The sequence below is a fragment of the Astatotilapia calliptera genome, chromosome 10 (genome assembly GCF_964374335.1).
Source record: "Astatotilapia calliptera chromosome 10, fAstCal68.1, whole genome shotgun sequence".
Classification (NCBI taxonomy): Eukaryota; Metazoa; Chordata; class Actinopteri; order Cichliformes; family Cichlidae; genus Astatotilapia; species Astatotilapia calliptera.
In genome coordinates, this window is record NC_137431.1 from 14,518,489 (window position 1) to 14,541,211 (window position 22,723).

Here is a 22,723-nt window from a genome sequence, read left to right on the forward strand (position 1 = left end):
GTGTCCTCTTGTCTTGTTTTGGGGCGATCTGGCTGATCTAGTCCTCCCTATCCATATGCATCAGACTTTCTTGGACAAATACACACTCTGCAGGCTGTCTCCCCTCATGGTTATTCACAAACTACGAGTGTGCAAACAGGGTGTCCATATTTCACGTCACCTTTACTGACATTTCTGTGTTGCATAAACCCCGCTGCACGCTTGAACTCTGCCCACTTGCCTGTCCTCGATCAAGCCTTCTGTCAATATTAATCAGTGCATAGCAGCTTTGCATACGCGCACCTATCAACTCTCAAAGGGCAACGCAGCACAAAAGTACTATCCATGACAACACTGGTCTGAAAAAAAGCCCCTCCCACTGACAGCTGGCTTATTGTGTGCAGTCGCTCTGAAGCGGCCTTGTTTCCCTTTGCTTGGACAGTTCAATAACTAATCTCAATGCAGCCAGCAGCATGTAGCTTTGAAAATGAGGAGGGCATGCCCAATGGAAAGTCATAATCTGCTTGTCAGTGTAGTGTCAGTTTACTGGTAAGCTAGCTTGTCAGTTCACGAGGATTCTTAGATGGGTTACTGTGCACACCTCATTATAGCTGCATAATACTTAATAGAAAGACAAGATGAGAATTTTTTTTTTTACTGAATTTATGACGAAAGGGCATGTTCCTCCAAATTTTCCTTGCATGAGAATGTGAAGGCCCCCCAAAAGACTTTTCTTTTAACTTTAAAGTTCAACAGTGTGCTGTTTTAGGGAGAAAATTTTGAAAATATTTACCTAATTTGACTTTTGAATATTTTGCAACTTACCCATCCTTTAATCTTTTAGACTCTAGAAAATAATTAGTTTTATTTAAATCAAAAGGTTATCATGTCCGGTTATTATTCCTGAAATTTCAAATGACATTTTGATATGTCACTCTATTATTCCCACTACAATAATGGACTTAAGAAAGGGCAGTTTGGTCCTTGAGTTCATTCATCCATCTGTCACATCTCAGACACCCAATTTCATCTAAGCTCAGTGGGGATGATGCATGTCACCAAAGCTTTACTAATTAGCTCAAGGAGGTCACAGCATCCACCTCCTTTGGTTGAATGCATGAAGAATATACTGCAGAATATGTTATCCTATTTTGGTGGACAGCAACTTGAAAGAAAATACATTTTCTGTGTCATTATTCTGCTATGTGCAAAAATCTTGAGCAATTCCTCATTCTTTATATTTTTAGCTAAGCTTTCAGTAGTTTTTCTTTGGACAGGTAAAACAATATTGAAGCCGTTCACACTTACCTGACCTTTCTTTACAAACACCCAAAAATGCACCTAAATCAACGCAATGTAGCAAAGAACTAATTTTAAATGGCATCTTTAGGTACTTTGTTACCAGCAGCCTGTTGCAAAGACAAATAATACACACTGAATGAACAATGTCAAAGGTTGAGCAGTTTGACAGGCATAAAATAGCATTTTGCACCAACAAGACAACTACCAAAGAGCTATTAGATAATAACTTGCAGTATATGGGCATGGTGTGCAACTTGATTGCCAATAGCTTCATTTTCAGCATGACATTCATTCCAAACACACTGCCAATGCAATAAAAAGCATACATGGTTAAAGAAATGACAAGAAAGCTTGCCTGAGAGAGTTACAAATAAAGACTTTCATAACAAACATTTACTGTAAAGCTTGTTAGAATAGTGCAAACTCTGTTTTTGCCTTATGTGCTGTATCTCCATGCATGTTTGCATGTGTTCTGCATTTTCCTTGCAAAATATAGAGAGATGGCTCAGTACTTTGGCACAATACTGTACCTTGTTTTTATTTATTGTTCATGCGGTCCTATACTTTTTTTTTTTTTTTCAATGCACAATTTAAATGTAGCAAAAACTAAAATCGTATTTCAATTTGAATCATTAAAACTGTGCTCATCACTCTGCCAACATTGAATGAATTGTGCATCAAATTTATAGTTGTTAGCTAAGTCAAGACATGAGTCATAATACCTCCAATATATCTTATGACAGCGACACTTACAATAGCATGCTGACCTGTCAGTGATCCCTTGGTCAACGGTTACTTACAATGACATCACACACAAAATCTGAACACGCAGAGCAAACAGTGGATGTTCCTGAACACAAAGCATCAAGGCTCGTGCTCTTGATGTACAGCCTATTGGGCCACAAGAACCATGTGTAGTCACCACTTTCTGCTTGGACACACACTAACAATTGGACACGTCTGGAGTGCTGGGGCCCAGACCCTGAGGAAGGACAGATGGTGCCCGGGATTGAGGACCGCACCCTCATTAGCATGAGAAAAGAGAAAGACAGAGGCGGGGGAACAGGTACCCTCTCTTCTGTTTTCCACTTCTATAAAGATTAGAGGCTGGGGGTGACTCATTTACCCAGCAGACTCTAAGGCACTGCTTTGGAACCCAATTATAAGAGGATACTGTCAACTCTAAGGGAAAGAACATCAAGCGTTAGGCTCCTGTTTCTATTTAGTGCGGCTTAAATCAAAAAAGTTTTCTTAACTATATTGAAGCATTCTAGTTTATTATTATATTAGCCTCCCAGAACACCTAAATAAAGAGATTTGTGATATTAAAAAGATTACTGTACATTTTCAGTGAGATAATCAAAACACAATTATTTTCAAATATATTGCGATTCTAAGTTTAAATGTCAATAAAATGTTTTAATATAATGTATCTCACAAATTCAAACTTTTACAGATTTTTTTTTGAGCGATAATAGCGTCTTCCAACATTTCACTAGAGGCATCGTTTACCTGAAGACTAAAGTTGCCACAGCAGCAGTGTCGGAGCCTCTCTGTGGCTGGAATGAGGCCGTTCTGTTGTTTAGACTCATTAGTCATACCAACCGCAATCTGAGAATTTCTCATGAATACAAAACTACCTTCTCAAAAGCAATGCCTTCCTTTATCTGCTAAAAGCTAAAAGGTAACATTTAGGATTCAATGTTTCTGCAGAGCAACAACAGTAACTGCAACATGTTAAGCCAGAAGAAGAACTTATGTTGGGTCTGTGTTTCCACAAGCCCCGCTAATTCTAGAGATTTATTCATCATGAAGAAAAGACAGTCGATCGATCGATTATTTGCGCAAGGGAGGCCTCGTCTGTGTCCACCACGAAAATGACCCCCAGATCTGACCTCCTCCTGCTACCTTTTATTGAGAGACAGTTCACACAAAACACGTCAGAACAAAGCCACGCCCCCTTGGTTCTAAGACAAAGCATTTTATGTATATGTGTGAACTTCTGTAAGAGTGTGTGTGTGTGTGTGTGTGTGTGTGTGTGTGTGTGTGTGTGTGTGTGTGTGTGTGTGTGTGTGTGTCAGACCTCCTGCTGACCAAAGGGTCGTAAACCCAGGAAGTTTACATCAAAAGAAACAGATCTTTCAGATAGGATGTATCTACAATAAAACCTCCCCCAGCACAGAGTGGTTGGAGAGGTGGTCAGGATCAAAGGAATGGCTTTGATCCTACTGCTTGAACTAAGACTGTACAAATTTAAGAAACACAATGGCAACATTCAACAATTAGACTTAACACTTATATAAAAGAAATCCTACCAAGGTGAATATCTGCAGTCCATGGTGTACTCTCAGCATAGTATCAAAATCATGTTTTGTCTCCCCCTTCTGGATAATTAGAGGACAGCATCTTCAGTAAATCCCAAATGCTATAGCACCACCCTCAGCACAGCATCTCTTTATCTTTTATTCTAAGGTACAAAATACAAAAGATTGGGAGACTATGGATCCTGGTTTCCACCTCTGAAAAAAATAAAAACAAAAATAAAACAAATAAACTGCAATCTATAAGTAAAATTTATTATCTCAAAATTTCAACATACTAACTGAAACATCTTGGGAAATATAGAAAATAAGGAATAGAACGTGGAATTTGCTGTCATTAAATACTTTTTTTTCAGTGGCAGAAACAAGCTGCCAAGGAGACAGAAGTATATGCTGTTAAAAGAAATTATGAAGATGGACTGGGTGGGTTCTATTTTTGCACCTAGAGAAACTTTATAACTAATTTTGTAAATAAACTGCACTAAATAATGAGCTTACACAAATATATATTGCACATTAATAAGCACAATAATATTGGTATTAATATGATATATCAGTCTTTATCGCCGGGGGAAGGAAAATGAGTTTACTGAGCAGGCCAGGTCAAATTAAACATGTTTTACAACTGGTCTTGGCTTCATTTTACCATAGCTTACTTTACAGTTAATTTGTATCATAGAAAAAAAAAACTAGCTAAAAAAAAAATACAGGATATAAAGCATGCCATGTCGAGAGATTCACTTTAGGGTTGGACCATTAACTGTCATTTTAAGAGAGTAGGTTATCTTCCAAAAGGTTTTAAAAACAAGATACAGGAAATTCCAGTACCTCTTGCCCCTGCTTAAAAATGATAACAAAGGAGACTCCAATCCAGCCCACTCAGTTTATAAAAAGTGAAGGAGTGCTTTTTGAACTTTTAATTGTATTTTCATACCTTTTACTTGATCCATCCATACAACATCAAAGTACACTGACGTTTTCTATGAGTTAGTATAAACTTCATATTTTAATTTATACTAACAGGACAGTCTGAGCGGCCATAACACAATGAGGTTTAGTTCAGTTCACACTTATTTTTTATGCCAGAGGGGCCGATGGCGTGATATGGCAGCCTTGCTTCTGTCAGTCTGCCCCAGGGCAGCTGTGGCTACAACTGTAGCTGCCTCCACCAGTGTGTGAATGTGAGAGTGAATGAATAGTGGAATTGTAAAGCACTTTGGGTGCCTAGAAAAGCACTATATAAATGCAATCCATTATTATTATTATTATTTATATTTAAAGTTTAAGTTCTAATGTTTCTGTTTCAATGACAGACAAAGCTTACATTTACTGAAAATCTATCATTTTCAGTAAATGTTTCCTTGTCACCACCAAACATCAAGTTTTCCGTGTCTTGAAATTTTGATAATTATAATTCAAAGGTGATGGAAGTGAAAAGAAGCTGCCTGTACAAAGGCTCAGTGTAGACCAGGGGTGTTGAACAAAAGGCCCAGAATCAGAAATCTTTGAAAAATGTGAAGAAGAGCATACATTGTGGACTTTTAAGTCTACTTTCAAAAAATGTAAAGCTTGTCTGACTGATTAATGTCCTCCCCCTGAGTCTTTAGTACATCAAGATAATAGATTATTAAATGACAAAAAAAAGCTTGTTTCTTTTTTTCCTCTCCACACAACGCACAATCGACAGACGGATTGGTGCAGCGGCTGCAGTGATGCGGACGCTGTACCAGTCTGTTGTGGTGAAGCTGAGTGTAAAAGCGAAGCTCTCAATTTACCGGTCAATCTACACCCCTACCCTCACCTATGGTCACGAGCTGTGGGTAGTGACCAAAAGAACGAGATCGTGAATACAAGTGGCAGAAATGGGTTTTCTCCGAAGGGTGGCTGGCCTCTCCCTTAGAGATAGGGTTAGAGGTCCGGCCATTTGGGAGGGGCTCAGAGTAGAGCCGCTGCTCCTCCACATCAAAAGGAGCCAGTTATGGTGGTTCGGGCATCTGACAAGGATGCCCCCTAGGCGCCTTCTGGGCGAGGTTTTACGGGCATGTCCCACCAGGAGGAGGCCCCGGGGCAGACCCAGGACACGCTGGAGAGATTATATCTCTCGGCTGGCCTGGGAACGCCTTGGCGTTTCCCCGGATAAGCTGGAGGAGGTGGCTGGGGAGAGAGAGGTCTGGCCTTCTCTGCTTGGGCTGCTGCCCTCGCGACCTGGCCCCGGATAAGTGGAAAAAAATGGATGGATAACGCACAATAGAAATGTCTGTTTTTTTTATTATTTGTGGGTTAAAAAAAAACTTTCTCCATTAAAAGTCTGGACAATGAGCTGCCAGAACTTTTTCTGTAATTTTACACATTTATGTTTTACAATTTAAGCCCCAAAGGTTCATGTTGACAAATTTCTTTAATTAAATAGAGTGGCATTTCTCTACCATGCAATACAACTGAGATGTGCTGTTGAAATTGCACTTCATTTTTTCATATACTGAAATATGGCAGGAATGAAATGTGCATCTAAACTTATTTCCACTGACAGAAAGGGCCTTTTTACTGACATGCGCTATATTTGACCTCACATGTAAAATGAGTTTGAAAACCCTGCTCTAAACACTGGTCAAGATAGCAATTATGACACACTTTACAGGGCTTTCTTGTAAAGTGTGTCACTTAAATTAACTTTGAAGTTAGAATCAAAGCTATAGTACCAAAATTCAAAAGAGTTAACCCAAGTCCTTCACAATCAGTTAAGAACAAGAGAAAGCAATAGGGAAACAAATATAGATAAATTTTGAATCAAATACAGATAAATGAGAAGACAACAAATTAACATTAAAAACATAAAACAGGCCTGATGGTACTCAAACTGAACTCGAATTAAAAGCCAAAGTAAAAAAGTTTTAAGATGCGATTTAAAAGACTGAACAGACTCTGAAGTACGAATATCCTCTGGCAGATTAATCCAGAGTCTGGGTGCTGCTACTGCGAAGGCCCGATCTCCTCTATGCTTCAATCTAGACCTCGGTTGTGCTAAAAGCATCTAGTTAGATGATCTCAGCACTCTTTTGGGGTCATACATGTTGAGGGGTTTGTTTAAATAACTAGGCGCCATATTATTTAAAACTTTAAAAGTAAACGAATCTTAGAATCAATACGATACTTGTAAATTTGCGAAAACTGGAGTGATGTGTTCATACATTCTAAAACCTGTTAAAAGACTCACAGCAGCATTTTGGACGAACTGCAAGCGATGGAGAGATGAGTGTTGAAGACCCAAATAGAGAGAATTGCAGTAGTCCAGTCTAGAGGTGATGAAGGCATGAATAAGTGTTTCTAGGTCTCTTGGAGGAAGATAAAGCTTAGCTTTGGCAATTTCACATAACTGATAAAAACTTGTTTTCACAACTGTGGACACTTGCTTCTCTAATTTAAAAGAGCTATCTAAAAACACTCCGAGATTCCTTACAGTGTGAGAAAGATGAGAAGCAAGAGGACCGAGGGTGTCAGTTAACTTGTTCAAAGGGGCATGAGTTCCAAATACCATAACTTCAGTCGTATTTTCATTTAGTGTGAGAAATTTCTGTGTTAACCAGTCTTTAACATCATGCAGACAGTTAAGCAAAGGCTGTAGTGGGACAGAGACATCCAGTTTCAAAACTAAAAGCAAAAATAAGTTCACACCCTATGAAGGTATGCATGTACCTACAATGGGTGTGATTATGCCTGCATATATAGTGTGAGCTCTCATCACACTATATACCTTCATGTTACATAGGCTACTCTGTACTAAAAAGGGTACAAATGTGTGCGTGTGATGTTTAGGGATTATAACTACAGGGATTGTTTGGCTACTGCTTCTTGAATATTAGTGAATATTGGTGCTAAGTAGAGCACACTTTGATCTTAAATGAGCTGAACCAGTGAAACTCCCCTTTCTGTCACTGTATAAAAAGTTCCACTACATACTTAATGTTTGAAATATTTTAATACTAGGGGAAAAAAGGGCAGTTTCAACAATACATTGCAGTTTTTCTGATTAAGGCTTAAATTGTAAGAAATAAGTGCGTAAAATGAGAGAAAAATTGCACAAACTAAAATGTTGAAACAAAAACATTTTTGTCAATGTTTTGGATGCCTTTTATTTATACTATTAACCCACTATAAAAAAAAAATATCATACATTTCTACAGTAGATAGCGAAAAACTGGAACCTTATTTTTTTTAATTGTTTGTGTATTGTTTACTTTGTTGTAGCATAAATGGCCATGTGGGAAGGAGACGCTGTAGAAGTTGTTAAAATTCAGTTAAATATAAATAGTTTATGTCCTCCTTCACATTTTCCATCCAGTGGGCTGCTTTTGCCGACTGATTCTGGCCCACAGTCCTCATGTGTGATACCCCTGACATGCATAATCAGAAACGTGCATTTGCAAAAGTGCATTGAGCACATCAGTTGGGAAAGGACATACAAAAGGAAACTGTGAGGTTGCTGCTTTACAAAACTTTATAAAACCCTAATGTGCAGGCTATGCAGTACTCAGGCTACCATTAAGGCCTACTTTAATATTAGTCTACTAGGGCTGTAAGGGTGTATGCATTAAAGTCTGACTTTAGGACTATACAAATTAGTCGAATAATCGAGTAGCAACAAAGAAACTAATCTCAACTAGCTGAATTGATAGTCAGGGTAGTAAACCAAGGCGGGAAAGCTCTATGTTCACTTTTGAGTGTCCCTCAGCCCTCCTGTTTTGTTAAGTTGTTCCCTTTTATATATTGTCTAATAAATGAATTAAATTTAAGCTGCTAATCAATCAATAACAAAACTATCATCAGCTCTAATGTTACCTGCAGTAGGAGGCTCATTATAATATCGTAGAGGGGAGTTCTCCTCACCGCCTCGCAGCCACCAGTCAGAGATCTCCGCCCCAGTCATCTTGGGCTACAGCTCGGAGCCCGGATGCGCCGCCATGCCGCCTCTGTCAGCGAATGGAATAATTTATTCACCAACCTGCCTCACACTGGCCCACTAGGAGTTGACTGAAGAAGTCGATGAGACAGTTTCGTGGCCACCGGAGCCTTTGCTGCCTACAGGCTAGTGCAGGATACCCGTGCCGTGCCTGCTCGCTTGTTTGCGTAGCTTAGCACTGTTGTGTCGCTGTAGGGACACTTGTGCTAGCTGCGCTAACGTTAGCTCAAGCGGAGAGAGTGCGGGGTAGTGACAGTCCGGCCGGAGGCGGGGAGAGTCGCGAGCTGCGAGGTGAGACTGTTATATTTTGATGGTGGTTGCTACCCTGTTGACTACGCGTGGCCATCTGTTAAATGGTATCACTTTCGTGAGTGTGACTCACGATTTTAGTGGGGTTCGGGCAGCAGCATATCGAGGTGGGTACTTTGGTGCTTGTCTGGTAGCGCTTTCTGGCCGGAGTAGACCGTAACGTTTACTCGACGTTTCAATCTTCTTGGCCCGCGATAGAGAAGCTAAGAGCTAGCTTGCTAACTGGGTAACAGTGCTAGACGGGGACTCCTAAACTTTTCAGGTCAGCAACCCCTGTGTAGACACGCTTCAGATACCACATTACAGATGTGATAAGGGTGCGAGCCAAGAGATTCTCTGTATCTAAAAAGATGAATTTTGTGTATCGTTATTAGGAAATCACAGTGGAATGTAAAGGGTTATTTTTTTAACTCCCACCACATAGGTATAAATACAGATACAGGGGCCCTTGGATGTGCAAGTGCCTGGACATCCCAGGATGGCTTGAGCATATTTTTGTTGTAATATTAGCCAACTTATGTTACTTTACTTAACAGGTGTGTGTGTGTGTGTGTGTGTGTGTGTGTGTGTGTGTGTGTGTAATGACAACAATAAGGAGGCATCATGTTTAAAGCAATTTTGTTCACCATATCTAAAAGAATGTTAAGTTTATGACATGAGTTTTCCTTCCTGTAACTTCTCTGTCTCTTTTGTTTCTCAGGTTCAGAAAATTACTCCCCCCCCCCAAAAAAAAACCCCAAAACAAAACAACAACAACAAAAAACTTTCTATGTCTTCATCAGCTCTGAAAATCAAAAGAGATGTCTGTTGATGAAGATACTGCAAAAATGGGCAGTCCACAGCCTAGCTCGACGTCATCTCTGCAGCTCACGGATTGTCCTGGAGGTTACGGTGGTGTGTCTGTGATGATGGAGGGAACTGCAGCTACCCCTGACTTTGCAGCTGCTTGCCCTCTTCTGGGCACTGCTGCCTCGCCAAAACACACCAGCACAACTGATGCGCTCACCCTCGCAGACAATGCTGGACAGAGAGCCAGAGGGAACGAGAATAGCATCAATCGCAGAAATAGCTTTCATCATTCCAAACAACAACAACAACAACAGCAGCAGCAACAACAAACGAAGCTAACAAAGCGGCGCTACACTGCAAATTCTAGTTTCAAGCATCCTTCATCTGGCAAACGGAGACGAAGGGCCAACTCTGAGAGCGATTCTGTCCTGCCCACCAACTTCCTCTTGGGTGGGAACATTTTTGACCCACTGAATCTCAACAGCCTGCTGGATGAGGAGGTCAACAAGGCGCTGAATGCAGAGACTCCCAAATCCTCTCCGCTGCCAGCAAAAAGTCGAGACCCTGTGGAGATACTCATCCCCAGGGACATCACAGATCCACTGAACCTGAACAGTGGGATAGCTGACAGCAGCTTTTTGGCTTCTCCCTTCAAGAGTGGAGGAAGGAAGAGACACCGCAACAGGCACCATGGGGGAGGAGGAGGTGGTGGAGGTGGGAGTGGTGGCGGTATTGGGATTTCAGCCACACAAATGAACCTCTCAGAATCAGGAAAAAGTGAAGTTAAAACAGGTCCTTCTGTACCTCTTCAAGGTACCTTAGCCTCATGTTCTGCACTAGAATCCAACAACGAATCCGGTAGTGTTTCTAGTGTCATGGCAGAGTCCCACGAGCACACAGATTGCAGCTCAGCAAGCTGCAAGGAGGAAATGCCACCTGCATCCATGGAGGATTCCACTTCAGGGGCACCATACCAGCACACAAGTAGACGCAAGCGAAGGCGCAACTCGGGCAAAATGGAGCCCCCTGTCACCCATTCTACTCCGATTGGCAAGTCGGGACCTGGAGACAGGCATTTTGGTGCAGGGGGAGCAAGAAATTCCTTTCACACACCAAAATCTGGTTCCAAAATAGGCCCTGGAATACGCCAGCACCAGCAGCCCCACTCTCATACAAAGGAACAGCAGAAGAAGTTCCAGTATGGGAATTACAACAAGTATTATGGATACCGCAACCCGGGCTGCAGTGAAGACCCTCGTTTACGTTTGCTTCGTCCCGAGTGGTTTAGAGGTAAAGAAGTACTGGATTTGGGGTGCAACTCAGGCCATGTAACGCTCTATATCGCCAAAATGCTAAGACCCGCCCGCATATTGGGCCTTGACATTGACAGTGGTCTGATACATGCAGCTCGTAAAAACATAAGACATTATCTGTCTGAGCTGCAGACCCAAGAGGCCAGGCGAGCAATGCAGGGCAAAAAGACTAGTAAACAGGAGGAGACAAATGGAAACGCGAGTCACACAGGCACAGAAAAAGAGCACAACGAAGTCGAGAGCAGGGACGAAAATGGGAAACCAGTGAAAGCAGAAAGTGGCCCTGCAGATGATGGAAATGACAATGAGTCGTGTCACACGGATGAGATGGAGACCCAGAGGCAGGGCAGCAAAACAGAGGAAATGGAGCAAGAAGACTGTGATTCACCCCCCGCTGATCACTCTGAGAGCTGCTCTTTTCCTGTATCCCTACGGATCTCCAGGGGTCCCATTGCTGCACCCCCGCTAACACAAACATCCACGGTGCAGCCTGGGGAGTTCCCTTCAAATGTGTCCTTCATCAAGGTAAGAGAGGATTTTTTTAATTTATTTTTTCCCTTTTGGGAATATGGCTCAGATTTCTGTGTTGCTGCATATTTTAAGCCTAGATGGCAAATTCAAAAAAATTAGACACTGTGTCCTGCTTTATAACGTAATGTTAGGGTAACTGAATAAAATGTAAAAATGCACAAACAGGTGTGTGCATTATGAGAACTGACCAGCCTCTCAAGAGAACTTGATGCAAGTTGTGCACACACTTCCTCTCACTGTGAATTTTTGTTTTTCTTCCCCACTATAAAACAGTTATATATATATATTATATCTAAAAAAAAAAACTGACCTTTGCATTTTATTATTGTCACATTAGTTGAGCCGTGGCTAAATATTAAAAGGTATTATGATGAATCCATACAGTAATTGGTTGTAAAATTTATTTGCATAACACTTATCAAAACCAGCGTTGTAAAATGCTTCCCAAAAAACAGAGTAAATGAACTAACTAGGAGGAAATAAAAAAAAAAAAAAACCAAACAAAAACAATGTACACTACGAGTTAAAAGTTTGGACACACCTTCTCATTTAATGGTTTTGCTTTATTTTCATGACTCTTTACTTTGCGGATTCTAACTGAAGCCATCAAAACTATAAATTAACTCGTATGGATGTTGTAAATGTTGTAAACAAATAATGTGAAATAACTCAAAACATGTTTTATGTTTTAGATTCTTCAAAATAGCCACACTTTGCTTTGATTACTGCTTTGCACACTCTTGGAATTCCCTCGATGAGCTTCATGAAGCTAGTGCACAACCCCAATGATGGTCCCAACCCCATTAAGAAGGAACGAAATTCCACAAGTAATCCTGACAAGGCACACCTGTGAAGTGAAAACCATTTCACGTGACTACATCATGAAGCTCACTGAGAGAAGGCCAAGGGTTTGCAGTGCTGTCAACAAAGCAAAGGGAGGCTACTTTGAGGAATTTGAGGAATTTATCTTTTTTTTTCTTTGCTGCATAATTCCATATATTTTGCTTCATATATCTGATGACCTCAGTATGTCTCTACAGTGTTGAAAGTAGTAAAAATCAAGAAAAACCATTTTATATATTTTTTGTTATATGTTAACCCTGCATTATTACTTTGGGGTGTGTGTGTGTGTGTGTGTGTGTGTGTGTGTGTGTGTGTGTGTGTGTGTCAGTCAAACTATAGGCTCCCTGAGTTTTAGGTAACTGGTGATTTTGAACTAATAGGTAAAAACGGCAAAGAGCAATTTAATATTGTGATATAATAAATATTATAGGTTCCATTAAAGTGTCTGAAATCAACTGTGTTTAAGCCACACTTGCTTTTGCACTCTGCAGTCCTTTTATATGTATTTGTTGAATGGAAAAGGGGAAAAATACATAGTTTCCAAAGGAAATTGATAACTGCCTCTTCTGTGATAGTGGAATTGGATATTGATAGCACACCAAAATAATGAAGTTGTAGATTAACAATTTAAAAAAAATAAAAAAGGCAGAAAAGGTGTTGTAATTGCAGGACAGTCTGAGCAGTGAGCTATCAGAACTTTTTTTTTTCTGTAATTTTACATTTATTTATTCATGCTAACAGATTTCTTTAATTTACTACAGCAATGTTTCTTCTTATTGTGTAGAAAAACTGAGATGTGTTGTTAAAAGTGTGTTTCTTTTTCTTATATTAAGATATCGCTGGGATTTTAAATGTCTTTACATTACCAGTAGGAGGGAGTGTTACTAGTCCAGCCCACTTAAAATCAAAGTGGGGTGCATGTGGCTGACAATGTAAAAAGATTTTATCAGTTTTATCAGGATGTCAGGTTATTAATGTGTTCTTCTACTTTTATCTTTTAATGCTGGTTGAAGATTAGCACTACTACTACTTTCTGCCAGTGGAGGTGCATTGCTTTATACCAGACACTGGTAAAATGAATGGAAATATATTTTAGGGCAGTACCCTTCTGAGATTTTGATGAATTTTTCTTAGTTACTAATCGGAACATTTAAATATTAAAAACTAAGCTTCATCTTTGAGAGAATTTATTTATTTATTTTTTTAAAGAATGTTCTCAAATGTGGGCAGTGGGTTTATTTTACGGCATTAACAGTGTACTAAACACTGTAGATTTTGGCTTTTCTGTGACCCACAAAGGGTCACAGGAAAATACATATATATATATTATCAGTGTTCAAAATAGTGACTATTCCCATAATGCTGTTCCCCATTTCCTCAGTCAGATCTACTGCTTTTTCAGGGCTACTGATCTAAAATAAATAAATAAGTAAAATATCAAAGATAGCACTGACCAAATAGCCATGTTCGAAACCCCAGATCAGGACTTTATAAATGAATGATGTCATGATGGCTGTTTCCATCTTTTATATACAGTTTTTGATTTTTGACCAAAACTCAACAGGTAGAAATGTGAGATTGAGATTCTAGTTTGGGAGGTTAATCAGTTTCCAATTTCTCAGCAGTGACCAGCTTCAAAAGAAGTCTGTATTGGATCCATGAAATTGAATTGCACAAGAAGGGCCTATTTTTCTCACCTCATCTCTTCTCTCCTTTAGGCTAATTATGTACTGGAGAGCGATAATCTTCTTTTGACACAGCGACCAGAATATGATGTGATTCTGTGTTTGAGCGTCACTAAATGGGTCCACCTGAACTGGGGGGACAGTGGCCTCAAGCGGCTCTTTAAGAGGGTCTACAGACATCTCCGTCATGGGGGCCTTTTCATCCTGGAGCCACAGCCCTGGGAGTCCTACGTGAGGAGAAAGAAGCTAACTGTAAGAACCTGAGATGACATGGTTGACGTTTGTATTGCTGGAAGACTGTCTGAATATAAATCGGTCATTTAAAAAACCTGGTTGATTGGCTGAAATATAACAAATGTTCCCTTTTTTCCCCTTGCCTGACAGGATAATATTAGCAGGAATTATCACAGCATCCGTCTCAAACCTGACCTGTTTTCGTCATATCTTACAACTGAAGTGGGCTTCACCAGTTTTGAATACATTGGGCCCCCCAAGTGTTCAGTAAGAGGTAACTACACAATGATTTGTCAAAGCAGATATATTCTCAGGATTGTATCCAGCATTGTAGTTTGCTGCCATGTTCATCTTTATTTATTTATTTATTTATTTATCTATCATCCTGACAGGTTTTCAGAGGCCAATCTATGTATTTCACAAATGACTGCGCCTGCCTTGAACATCATTGAATGTGAGTAGCCTAAACCACCATCATACATTCAAGCCAGCCATCTACACTGGACTACAAGGAACAATCTGAAACCTTGAAACCGTTACTCCGGCGTTTGATGCTGAAGATGAATAACAGAAAGGAAAATGGGACCAAAAGTGGAATGACATTTTTTTTAAGGATGCAGACTGTCAAAGAGAAAGATGTTAAAGTCCTCTGTGACTAGAAAATATTAAAAGTGTGGAGTAAACTCTGATAGGACTCCATGGGTAACCTGGAACAAAACTCCTAGTTTGGCCTGAGTGTGGAAGAGGTGTTCATCTGCTCAGATTTCCATGGTGGTCCATCTAGTGGTATTGATGCCCCCAGTTTGATCCATGGCCATAACTTGGGTTGGAATATCTTGGGCCATATCTTTACTTTCAGGAAGTTATTCTGTGCCACCATATTTCTATATCTTTTACATATTAGGATTGGACGATGGGAAGTCTTATCCAATTGGTCGCAATCACCATTTTTAACAGGCGATAGATGTTATATTCATCAACTGTATGTCGCGTAAGCAAAGCTGCACTATAATGCATACAATGCCATTGAAGAGATGATATTAAATCTTTTGAAAAGTAAAGTGTTTTATGCTGTGCAAGACACTGCGCACAATACTTGTGAATGTAGCCCCCCCACTGTAACTACTGAAGACTTAGAAATCCTGCCTTACCTGTTAAATATATGTTTAAACCCTTGAATGCTCTTGCGGCAACCATATAAGCGCACATTTGTTTGTGATGATTAAAACAGTTACACACGGTCAGTCACTGAGACAGTTTAACACTAATGGCCTATGTGTTTGTCCCATCTTCCAAACCTAATGCGCACCGTGTTCTTTGCCTTGTTTTTTTAATTAGCTAAATTTTGCTGAATTCTCTTTCATACATGTTAAATAGTGCTCAAAATTTCTTCATGTTTTGAATACGACGTCAGAAAAAGCACCTACATCACACAAAGACCTTAACAAGTGGAAAGTGGGGTGTCTGAATAAATAGAAATATAATGAGGCACAGTGGGGAAAGGTTTGCTAAACAGCCAAAATAGCATCCAGTTAAATTTGAACTGAGATGGTGGGACATCCATGTTATTAATCAGCCCACAAGGACTATTTTAAGTAGATCTGTAGCAGGCAGCCATCTTTTTTTTCTTATATTTTTTCTTAAACAGTTAAGCCATAGCCATACCTTATCTGCTGTCTCCAGTGTCCTTCATGAGGTGCTGACTGATACAACTGAGCGTAAAATTGAGGCAAAAGCGATTTGAGGCCCTGTGGTGTCATCAGTCCTGTATAAATCAGAGACATTCTATTTTGTGGGTCTGTTCTCATGCTCATCCAGTAGTCCCTTGAGCCCCGTGTTGATTTCTAGTTATTCTATACATGTAAGCATAAACAAAAAATACTGGAAAATGAATTGTTGCTTTAATATTGTTTTTATTTTGTTGTATTTTTTTTTTTAAACCAAATTTCAGTATGACTATGCTTTTTGTTTTGACAAACTTCCATTTTTTCTGTATTTTATTTATTTTATTTTATTTTTTTCCTGTCATTCTGTTGGGGCAGATCACACCCTCACTGCTTTTAATCTTTGACCAATAAGGCCTGTTCAGTGTTTCCCAGAGATCTGGGTTCTGTTTGTGATGGTGTTGGGGATGGGTGTCGGGTGGCAGCGTTCAAAAGAAGCTACACACATTTTGTCAATGTGCTTCTCAGTAAATATTTTAACTGACCAAGCATCTCCGGACAAATAAATAGCAGACCATCTCCAGTGAATTCATTGTCTTATAAATGAGCCTTTGACCGCCACTGGTCCTTGCTAGCTTGCAGTGGATATCTGGACAACAGTGACTACTTTCCTCATCCCCACCTAGACAGTGTTGATGGAGCCTGGATCAAGCAGCTGAATGATATGAAAGGACATTAAAACAGAGACTTGGCTATCAAGTCAGGTGGAAGGGAAATACAAGAAGGCAGTGGCTAGCTAGTTTACTTGTAACTTGGCTTTTAAAATTAGACTGTTGACGATTAATTTGTAATCTGAGTATTAAAAGCTGGTGATCTCTTGAGTGGGGAAAAAAACAATAATAGCTAAAAAGAGTCCTCAAATATACTTCATTGACCTGCCCAAGTAATAACTAGGTGTGAGAAACACTGGAGGTACAGGTATTCCTTGTGTTTGCTTTTTTAATTGGTTTCCACTGAGCCCACCCATCTGCAACCTTTCGTTGGAAGAGGCTGGCACAGAAAATCTTCCTTTCATGTGGCTGGTTCCGTTACGGGTGCGATAGTGCAGGCGATGATGGACGATATGTTTCTGTTTTAAGTGATCAATGTAAATAAGTTTGCAGATTTTGTTCATAATGGCCTGAGTCGTTTATACAGTGTTTTATGGTTTTCTTTTGTTCTTTTATAATGTTTGCTGCCAATTTACAAGTGAGTCATAGTCCTTTTTTTTTTTTTTTTTTTTTTTTTTTTTTTTGTCTGGGGGAAAAAAAAAGACCGGTAGCTTTGTATCTACAAAAAAGTATGTACGTTGCAAAGTTCAAATTTTTATTTTGCATTGTTCTGCCCTGGCAGGCACATTTATTGTTAGGCAAGTTGTTTGTTTGTTTGTTTTTTCTTTTTTTTTTCCTTTTTTTATAAATTGTTTGAAAGATCGTTTGTCGGTGCACTCTCTCATTTCACTTCATTTGCCATGTTGTAGACGTTTAAGGTTCTTCATAATAGAAAGTTTACTATTTTTCTTTCTCCCAACAAATTCTCCAGAAAAAGTTGTCAAAGTATAAATTGAGCAAGCAGAATACATTGTGAATTTCTGCACAATTTAGCCTCAAGCTCAGTTGGCATATCAGACAGAACACCAGATCACACCTTTCTCCTGTGCTAAGACAATCGGACTCTCAGGCCCACTGCTGTACTTTCAAGGGCATTTTGCTTTATGCATTATCAACAGCTGTTTTCCTTCTGGCAATCAGCATTTTAGTAGAACAACAAATTGTTATACGCCTAGGTTGTGCTTTGCCACCTATGTTTTAATATTGCACCTTACCGTCTTAGCAGTGGTGTCTTACAGATTTTAACCCAGTATGCCTGACTTGTACATCCAGGCATCCAAGTGAGAGCATGTCTTTGCTGGAAGTATGAAGTTACATGTTGTCATATACAGTGCTGTATAAAATTTCAGAATCCCCTTGAGGTTTTGCACAATTTGTATTAATTCCTTCTTCTGGTTGGTTAATGACATTAAATCATACCAAAAATCCGGAATAAGAGAAGTTCAGTTTTACTAGCTTAAAACTTATAGTGCTCAGATCTCTTATTCAGGTTATAGTAGTAAACAAAGACTGCCTTTTGCTTTGTTCTAGTGGGCAAAAGAAAATCCTCTTAATTGGAATACTTTATTAAATCTTCACTGTATTAAAGCAAAGAAAACCAGAATAGTTTAATAATAAATGTAATAGGATCTTTAAAAAGTAAAAACAAGTGAAACTGTGAATTAAAGTGTTTTTTTTTTTTTAATGCACATTTAACCCAATGAGTGACACATGTGTGAACTTGACATGTGTTCTTGGTTTTGTGAGATGCATTATTACAGATGATCTATTAATCGTCCTCTGCAAAACCCACTTGTGGATGCAACAAACACTATGCTTACACTGTCTTTTGCTGTAACTGCAGTAAAATTGTGGTGCTAATTAATGTCTACATCATATGTATCTGAGCATTGTAAGATTTGAGCAATTCATTAATTTAAATTAGCAACAAATTTAAAAAATCTCTGACCCAGCTGTAAATTATTGCTTTTAATTTATTAGGAGTTACAGCGTGTAATCAAAAACTAAATACACTAGGTTAGATTCTAGGTAAAAGTTGATATATAGCCAAAGCATAATTTTTGACTGCAACATTGTATTACCTCAAGGGGAATGAATTTTTTTTTTTCATGGCACTAAAATTCACCTAAATGCTGAATTTGCACTGATATGAAACATGGTAATGAAAGTAGTTTAGTACATTTTTTTGCAGTTGATGTTTTACATGTACCTTCATAGAATCAGTTTTCTGGAAAAACTGATCAGTATAACCCCCTCTGTCAGGGAATGTTTTACATTTCATGCCTCTGAACAACAAGCTATATCTGAATGTTTCTGTGTTTAACATTTTAACTGATTAAACTTTGTTCCAGATTTGTTGGTTCAGTATTTGCTTATGAGGTATTAAATATGGAGAGGGGTTTTTTTTCCACATCTGTTTACTTTTTTTTTACAAAGGTTTCTTTGATTAAACATCAAAACTTTCACACTGGTTGTGGTCTACCCATAAGGTTTCTTACACTGAAACAGCCTTCACAGCCTTTCTAAAGGCGTAGTGGCATTGAAGAAAGTAACATGTTAAAGGGAAGTTGTGCACTTTCTACCAGATCAAAGTTATTAGATTCACTAGAAAAGTTATTTACCAGTATGTTGGAGCTATATAACCACAAGAATAATAGTGTCATGATAGCTGTGATATCAAATACATTCCCAAACAATCAACTAATATTCACCATGGTATTTGAGTAACTGGAGAAGTAAATAACAGTCATAAACACAAACGGTCAAAGCTTTTACTGTTTCCAATAAGACTGAAAAGGGGGAAAAAGAAGAAGAGTGAAACTCATACCCAGGAGTTACTAATCAGATGCACTTGATTAATTGATCATCAGGAAGTGTGAGCACCTCTATAATAACACACGTTATTGGTTTACTGGCCTTGATCTTTAGGTGTGTGTGTGTGTGTGTTAACACACTGCTGTTGTTTGCTGTGAAAATCCCAGCAAATTCATCCTAAAGTTAGACTGTAAATCCTCAGAGAAAACTGCATAAAATCCAAGAGCTACATCTAGGACTCTACAGGCCTCAGTTAACATGTTAAACTAGGAATAGAATAACTTTATTATTTACATTCATTGAAAATTGCCTTTGGTCTGCCAAGCCATAAACAAATCAATCAAATCACTTCACATCAACACACATTCATACATACCCACACATAAAACGTTGATACAACAAGAATAAAAACACCTTTGACCACTTTTTTTGTTAGTTAGAGGAATCCTTGCTGTTGTCCCGAGGGCATTAATTCAAAGTCAGAATCAAGAGGGTGTTCAGGGTCAGCAACAATAGACCAGGCTTTCCTCCAAACAGTCTGATGATACAGCTTATCCAATTAAATTTGTTGTCGACCAGTAAGTTTTAGAGATGGACCAATCCGATATTACATATCGGTATCAGTCCGATACTGGCCTAAATTACTGGATCGGATATCAGAGAGAAATAAAAAATGTAATCCGATCCATTAAATATCATGAAATCACTTCACAAAACTTGTGACATGGCGTAACTCGGCTCATAACCTTAGCAGTAGGAGCAGTATGCATCACGTGATAGAGCGGCTGTGGCTCGCCAGACTTGTCGGTGGTCTGAGTATTTGTAGCCTCGCTACCAACCCGGCATTTCATCTCCGACAAAGTTATCCCAGAGAGAAGTAAAGCAAGTGTGTAAGTTCATCTCTGAATGTTAGTAAATCATTCCCGTTAAGCTTAACAACCGATATATGGAGCCACTGCCTCTTCTCTCTCCCTCCCTCTCCTGCTGCTACTTCAATCATGAAACTGATTAATGATCAGCTGATCGGCTTTTCTGTCATGACTCCGTCTCTCTTGTTTGTTTTTGGCCCACTTTGCACCAGAAAGATGAAACCAGCGGCTGAACAACAGCAGCACGTTTAAGCTTGATAAGCTGTTGTTAGAATTTATTTAATATTACTTTCTACTCCAGGATCCTTTTCCACGCAACTGACGGCTGGTAACTGTGCAGGGGCGGATCTAGCAAAGTTTAGCCAGGGGGGCCGATAGGGCATTAACAGGGAAAAGGGGGCAAAAGACATACTTTTCTTTCTTATTCTCATTTAAAATAATTAAATAATAAGTATTAAATAATTATCTGAATCTTACACCCAAAGTTTTAATTTTATGTAAAATGAATAGAAGTTCATTACTGTATATAGTAACTATTAAGTCTAATATACCCTAGTAAGCTATAGTACTTTTTCCTTTGGTAAAGGTACCATCTGTGTAGTCTGCAATTCTGTTGAAGAAAGATGTTGAATCTATTTAATATTTCTTGGAAAATAATTGATTTCTGTGCATTTTTTTTCCACACTGCATCAAATTAAGGTTGATTACGTCGATTAAGCATCATGAGGTGGAGCGTGAGGGGTGGTTCCCTATTTTTTTTTTGTTGTTGCTGGGAGTTGGAACCCTATTAGTTAGGTTGCTTAATATTTACGCTAAGTACTCTTTAAAATACCAGAATAGGGAGGATGGTGTAGGCTTAAGTTTATTAGACTGATCAGTATTGCTGAATTATGAAATATTTTGGGTGCAGTGTATTTTTTGCATACAGGTATAACAGAATAGCCTTAGTGTTGTTGTTGTTGTTTTAAAATTTGAGTATGAACTTATACAAAATGCAGCAAGATATTTAAAAAACAGTTTTATTGATTAAAAAACACTATATCTGTTACGTTCCCCTGAGGGGTCTAGGTGGTGAGGGGGAAGTAACAAAAAGTGTCCAGGTCAGAAAAAGGAGTCAAGGAGGCAAAAGGGTTAAATTAAAGAGTTTTATTAAAGTAGCTCAACTAAAAGAGACGGACAAGCCGCTATCACCATTTAAGGAAAACAAACAAGACTCAACCGTTGGTCAATACAGTAAAAAAATCAAAGTCAAAAAGAGAGCAGCTCACTAGCTGCAACCACACAAATGGCACTCTGGCCCAGAGCTCACCTTTCCCTGGGCTTAAATACTTTTACACAGCTGACTCACATCAGTCAGGATATCAGGATTCATATCGGTATTGGCAGATATCCAAATTTATGGTATCGGTATCGGTGGTATCGTGCCATCTCTAGTAAGTTTTCCAGCAGTTTGTTCTTAATTGCCACAGTCAGGCTGAAATATTGATTTTAAGGATGCTTTCAATCAAACTGACATAAAGTCTGTCTAAAACTTTGTGGCCAACTCCAAAGTCGCTTAACATCCTATAAAGAAACTGTGATTCTTTGATTATTTTCTTGCAAACTGAGTCAACATTAATCACAGAGTTAAACTTGTCATCAATATATGTTCCCAAATACTTCAAGCTATTAATGACTTCTGCAGACTGACCAGAAAGTGAAAGACCTGTTACGGTGCATGTGTAATAAGACCAGCTCTTTTGTTTTGTTGTTATTAATAAACAAATGACGTGATTTACACCATTTTTCCAACATATGTACCTGAAAGAAATAGTTAATGTTAGAGTTCCTATAAAAGAGATCAACAATAGCAGTATCATCAGGATATTAAAGTTCATGGCAATTAGAAAAAGACTGAACAAGTATGGCTTGTGTGGAAGGGTTGCTGGGGGAAAGCATATTCCCTCCAGAAAAACATGACATCAGAGGCTTAGGTTTGCAAAATTGCATCTGAACCAACCACAAGATAAAAACCAAAGTGCAGATGTTTAGCCATAACGCACCAGGCAATGCTTGGCAAAAAACCCAAACATAGGATATCAGAAGCCTCATAGCAATTATCAAGCACGGTGGTGGATAGGTGAGGATGTGGGCTTGTTTTGCAAGGACTATGCATCCAAGCATAGCAGCAAAACTACAACAGAACGGCTGAAAAAAGTCCAGATCTCGACCCAACTGAAATGAGAGCTTTGCATTAACAAATACCAACAAACCTCAATGAACTGAAGCTGCTCTAAAGAGGAGTGGCTCAAAAATTCTTTCACAATGATGTCAGCGTCTGATAAAGTCAGCAGAAAACAAGTTATTACTTCAGCTTATTGCTGCTAAAGGTGCTTCTGCAAGCTACTGAATTATGTGATGTAATTAGTCTTTCATAGGACTCCATTGAGTCCTGTGTTCTCATTCTTCATATTTAGCAATGCT

The 22,723-nt window shown here is 39.0% G+C and overlaps 2 protein-coding genes across 3 annotated transcripts in view; one reads left to right on the forward strand and one right to left on the reverse strand.

Moving 5' to 3' along the window:
* Positions 1 to 8,578, reverse strand: part of LOC113030051 (serine/threonine-protein kinase PAK 3) — a 47,782-nt gene extending 39,204 nt beyond the window's left edge. Inside the window, exon 1 of the mRNA XM_026181109.2 lies at positions 8,439 to 8,578. The gene's annotated coding sequence lies outside the window, so the exon portion shown is untranslated. The remainder of the gene's footprint in view (positions 1 to 8,438) is intronic.
* mepcea (methylphosphate capping enzyme a) lies at positions 8,506 to 14,836 on the forward strand. 2 transcript variants are annotated; one of them, XM_026181104.2, is made up of 5 exons: positions 8,506 to 8,850; positions 9,569 to 11,495; positions 14,063 to 14,281; positions 14,414 to 14,537; positions 14,656 to 14,836. In XM_026181104.2, the coding sequence occupies exons 2-5, from the start codon at positions 9,669 to 9,671 to the stop codon at positions 14,688 to 14,690; spliced, it is 2,205 nt and encodes a 734-aa protein (XP_026036889.2). In that variant the 5' UTR covers positions 8,506 to 8,850; positions 9,569 to 9,668; the 3' UTR covers positions 14,691 to 14,836. The 2 variants fall into 2 exon arrangements, with proteins under 2 accessions (XP_026036889.2, XP_080163642.1); XM_080307516.1 differs by lacking the exons at positions 14,063 to 14,281; positions 14,414 to 14,537; positions 14,656 to 14,836 and adding an exon at positions 12,194 to 12,346.
* Positions 14,837 to 22,723: the final 7,887 nt, after the last annotated feature.